The sequence below is a fragment of the Somniosus microcephalus genome, chromosome 22 (assembly GCF_052327205.1).
Source record: "Somniosus microcephalus isolate GS21.2 chromosome 22, FLI_Smic_1.0, whole genome shotgun sequence".
Classification (NCBI taxonomy): domain Eukaryota; kingdom Metazoa; phylum Chordata; class Chondrichthyes; order Squaliformes; family Somniosidae; genus Somniosus; species Somniosus microcephalus.
In genome coordinates, this window is record NC_141008.1 from 9,365,102 (window position 1) to 9,370,222 (window position 5,121).

Below are 5,121 nucleotides of genomic sequence, written 5' to 3' on the forward strand. Positions count from 1 at the left end.
TCGCACCCGAACAACCAGATTTAGGAACAGCTTCTTTCCCAGGGCGGTCATCCTACTGAACTCCACAAATAAACTCTAAAGCCTGCACATCTGCCAATGCACTTTATTATGTTTATGTTAATGTATTACAAGCCAAATGAATGTTGAATGTTTAAATGACTTAATCTAAATGTACACTCTCGGGAGCCGCAAGCCTACATTTCGTTGTACTGCACTTGTGCACTAACAATGACAATAAAGTTGATTATGATTATGAAGGAACAGCGGAGAGGAAATGGGATTCCGTCTAAACACCCGCGCGGATGGTAAACACCAACATGGACTGGTTGGACCGAATGGCCTGTATTTCCTATGATCCCACAGACTGAATGCTCTCCCTGAGCCTGCTTCAAAAGCTTCCTCAAACCCTACCGGTTTAGCCATGGCTTCAATTGCATGCCCTCCCCCTTCTCCCACTGCCCAGTTATTTTCATCTCGGAAATGCTTTGGGACGTTTTATTATGTTCAAAGCATCTTTAAGTAGATGCCTTCCAGGTGTTTACCTCCCACACACAAAGAAAAGAAACAATACATTTCTTTTGTCATTTTGGTGCATGCATAGAAGTGAAATTGTAGCAGGGAAAGTATAAGGTTTAAAAAAAATCTACAAGAATCATCTGATCATGGTTGGGAACAGAAACAGGATCCTCATTTCTCCCCTTTGCCAAGTCTAGCACCATCTGAGGCCGAGCAGACAGATACTAACACTGTTCTGATCCCGGTGCTAGGAAGCATGAAAATATGGCCGAGTAAAGACCATCCCTCAGAATTTCCCACCATCTTCCTGAGCAGCATTGGTAAAGTTCCCCCTGCAGAGTCACTGCAACACAGTAAGCTCAGCTTTCATAGTCCTTCCCTTCAGGAAGGAGACAGCCCAGCGAGTCTCCGTCCTGAATTATGGCGGATTTATGAATCACAGATCACCGACTGGTAGACAGCCTGAACTGAATTAATTACAAAGGATTTTAACCAGAGAAAACGAGCTTTAATAGTGAGTTTTGCATCATATAACTGCAGTTTACTGAAATATCCAAACATACATGAAAAATCAGATTCAAAAAAATCTTCATACAGTGACAATTTAACCCAAGATTTGTAGCATGGTTTTCAAAAGCCTCCTGAAAACCTACCTCTATCCTAGGCCACTATCACAAGCTGTACACTGCCAGTGAATACCCAAAAACTTTAATGAATAACAGTCTTTGTAGGTCGCGACAGCAATGTATTTATTTGTAGCTATAAATGTTCTGCTCACGCTATCTGCATCTCTCACACACTCAGGGCAGGTTACCCTGCAGATTAGATGCAGGATAAAGTTCTTTCTACCTGACCCGAATGTATCCCAATCACCACGTCAGAAGGCCACTTTGTACATCACCCGTGTGAATGGTCGTCCATTTCCCATACCAGCCATCCTTCTGGCCCTCCGAACAAGGACCAATAAAATGCCAAATTCTAAGCAATTTTTGTGCACTGGACTCATTGCATAAGGAACGAGAGTTCTCAAGTTCATCTCTCAGCCAGAAATCTTGCAGCCCCATAGCTTGTGGTGGGAAGCAGGACCCAGAGATGAAAGATCAGTGTTCCAACCCACTGCATCACCCAGTCCCAACACCGTTATATTTTAAGCCACTTCCTTCTGGGTTCTTTTCCTTCCTCCTGTTCACTCTCACTGACAGCTTGCGATTGCCTCAGTTCACCCTTGATTTTCTGTAGCACAGCCGGGACCTTTTGGACCAACTCCCTAACATAGGCCAGACTCTCGGGAACACTGCTGACTGAATTACTCTTCCAAGTATTATCCAGGCTGTTGAACCAGTGAATCCTCTGCTCTAATTTCAGCTCAATCATCTTTTGTTCTTCCAGCTCAGTCAGAAGGGCATGCTTGGCAATCATTTCACACTTGTAGCAGTGCTGAAGCTGAGCTATTTCTGCCTGCAGATCCTGGCACTGTTCCTCTGTGTACGGGTACTGTTCATGGACATTGTCCTCAGGAAGCAGAATATTTTCAGGAATATAAAAGATGTGCTGCAGAATCCCTTGCTCAACCCTCTCAAAGATCATGTCAAAGCGCTCCTTCATCAGCTGGAGGAAGCTTTCTGTGCAGGCACGGATCTGAGATGGAGTTACGCTGTTGTTTGGCAGCTCCTTCAATTTCTTGAAAATGACTCGTTCAACAACAAGCATCACATCGAGAAGAGAATCCTGGATTCCACTGTACACTCGGAGAACACAGGTTTGGGGAGAGAACCCAAAGAATTGGGTCTCGTATGTCATCAGCCTGTCTGCCATTTTAAAACCTAGAAAAATAGAGTTATGCAAGAAAGCAATGTTAAAAAAAAATCATGAACAGTGAATAACAAAACAAACGTGGCCTGAGAAGGAAAGATCTCAGACAACACTCGCTGTCAAAAACTGGGAAGCGTTTAAATCTAGGTAGAAGCAAGAAAGTAACTCCCAACATATATACAGAACGATGCAATGGTCTTTGCCACAACCGCTCTCTGTGGCAATGCATTTAATGCTTCAAAAATCCTCTGATAAAGACATTTCCCTTAACCTTCCTCCTTACTCAGCGACTGACTTATACAGTTACTAACTCCTCAACCACAGGATATAGTATTTCCCCATTCATTCACTCTATCAAAACCATCACAATTTTAAAGACCTCCGTTAGATCTCCTCAGCCTTCTCCTCCTGTGGCAATATTCCCAGTATCTCAAGTCTCTCTCCATAATTATAGTTTCCCATCTCTGGCATCATCCTGGTGAATCTACACTGTTTGTTCTCTATGGCTTCAGTGCCCTCTCCGAGCTCATCTTGTCCATGAGACCCACCTCCTGCTCCCTCGACTCTATTCCCACTAAAATGCTGACCACCCAACTTCCCTTTCAATCCCATTTTAACTGACATTGTTAACGGTTCTCTCTCCTCCGGTATTATCCCCTCAAATCTGCCGTCATCACCCCTCTCCTCAAAAAAACCAACCCTTGATCAATGTATCCGTTAAGCTGCGCGGCTGCGCAGGCCACTTGCTGTCTTCACAACAGGGAAAACCGTACATGCGTGGAAATTTGAATGGGCCGTGCACACCCAAAAAACATTAAAGGGAACAATGCCCTTGACCCCTCCGTCCTTACAAACTACCGCCCCACCTCCCTTTACTCTCCTCTATATAAAGTCCCAAATACACAGAACAATGCTCCAACCACTCTGTGTAAATTCACACCAAGGGCCGCGCACACTCCCCCGCTGTGCCCCAAGCTTTGCCAAGGCCCTCGCCCCCTCTCCCCGGGCCCTCTCCATCCGCCCCCTCTACCCCCACAACTCCCCGCCCCTCTCCCTAGGCAATCACCCTCTCCCCCCATTCCCGCACACCCCTCCCACATCCTCTCCCTCACTCACCCTCAATTCTCTCACTACTCTCTGCCACTCCCACACTCCTCTCTCCCTCCCCTCCTCTCTCCATCCCCCCCGCCCCCCCTCACTCCACCACCCCCGCCCCCCCTCACTCCACCACCCCCGCCCCCCCTCACTCCACCACCCCCAGGCACTGTCTCTCACCCTCACTCCATCCCCGCTCACTCAGTCACTCTCTCTCTCTCTCACTCACTCACTCCATCCCCTCTCACTCAGTCACTCTCTCTCTCTCTCTCTCACTCCATCCCCTCTCACTCAGTCACTGTCTCACTCACTCCATCCCCTCTCACTGTCACTGTCTGTCTCTCTCTCTCACTCACTCCATCCCCTCTCACTCAGTCAGTCTGTCTGTCTCTCTCTCTCACTCACTCCATCCCCTCTCACTCAGTCACTCTCTCTCACTCACTCCATCCCCTCTCACTCAGTCACTGTCTCTCTCTCACTCCATCCCCTCTCACTCAGTCACTCTCTCTCACTCACTCCATCCCCTCTCACTCAGTCACTGTCTCTCTCTCACTCCATCCCCTCTCACTCAGTCACTGTCTCTCACTCACTCCATCCCCTCTCACTCAGTCACTGTCTCTCTCTCTCTCTCACTCCATCCCCTCTCACTCAGTCACTGTCTCACTCACTCTCTCCGCCACCTCTCCCGGAACCGAGCTCGAACCTCCCGCCGAAAGCAGGCCGCCGCGCAGGCGCACTGACGCGGGTAGACGAGGGGGCGGGGCCTGGGCAGCGGAAGTTCGTCATGGGCGGAGGCCGGGGTGGCGGGCGGCCTGTGTGAGGATGGCGTACCAGAGCCTGCAGCAGGAGTACCTGCAGATCCCGCTGCTCACCCGGGCTTACACCACCGCCTGCGTGCTCACCACCGCCGCCGTGGTAGGAGCCGGGCTCGGGCTGTGTGGGATGGTGGGGGAGGCCGCAGCTTGTGGGCCCGGGGCCGGGACACTCCCAACAATCCCGCACAGGCGGCGCGGAACAGGCGGGCCCGGCCCGGCCCGAGGGGGGGCGGCAGAGAGCAGAGGCGGAACACTGGGGTCCCCGGGGAGAGAGTGAGCCTGGGGGAGAGTGACACTTGGGGGAGTGACACTGGGGGAGAGAGAGACTGGGGGAGTGAGTGACACTGGAGGAGAGTGAGCCCGGGGGAGAGAGTGAGAGCCCGGAGGAGAGAGATGAGAGCGCCCCCGGGGGAGAGTGAGAGCCCGGAGGAGAGAGTGAGAGCCCCCGGGGGAGAGAGAGAGAGAGCCCCCGGGGGAGAGAGAGAGAGAGAGAGAGCCCCCGGGGGAGGGAGAGAGAGAGAGCGAGCCCCCGGGGGAGAGAGAGAGAGAGAGAGAGCCCCCGGGGGGGAGAGAGAGAGAGAGAGCGAGCCCCCGGGGGGGAGAGAGAGAGAGAGAGAGAGAGAGAGCCCCCGGGGGAGAGAGAGAGAGAGAGAGCGAGCCCCCGGGGGAGAGAGAGAGAGAGAGAGAGAGAGAGCGAGCCCCCGGGGGAGAGAGAGAGAGAGCCCCCGGGGGAGAGAGAGCGAGCCCCCGGGGGAGAGAGAGAGAGAGAGAGAGAGCGAGCCCCCGGGGGAGAGAGAGAGAGAGAAAGAGCCCCCGGGGGAGAGAGAGCGCGAGCCCCCGGGGGAGAGAGAGAGAGAGAGCCCCCGGGGGAGAGAGAGAGAGA

The 5,121-nt window shown here is 52.0% G+C and overlaps 1 protein-coding gene and 1 pseudogene across 2 annotated transcripts in view; one reads left to right on the forward strand and one right to left on the reverse strand.

Annotated features, from left to right (window-relative positions):
- Window positions 1-1,002: 1,002 nt before the first annotated feature.
- mis12 (MIS12 kinetochore complex component) lies at window positions 1,003-4,211 on the reverse strand. The gene is made up of 2 exons (XM_085964160.1): window positions 4,092-4,211; window positions 1,003-2,339 (listed from the first exon to the last, which is right to left on the reverse strand). Exons 1-2 carry the CDS (start codon window positions 4,207-4,209, stop codon window positions 1,657-1,659), a joined length of 801 nt encoding a protein of 266 aa, XP_085820286.1. The 5' UTR covers window positions 4,210-4,211; the 3' UTR covers window positions 1,003-1,656.
- Window positions 4,212-4,245: 34 nt separating this feature from the next.
- The window catches only part of LOC147102017 (uncharacterized), an 11,637-nt pseudogene continuing 10,761 nt past the window's right edge, over window positions 4,246-5,121 (forward strand). The window contains exon 1 of the transcript XR_015073302.1: window positions 4,246-4,511. The product of XR_015073302.1 is annotated as an uncharacterized LOC147102017 (transcript). The remainder of the gene's footprint in view (window positions 4,512-5,121) is intronic.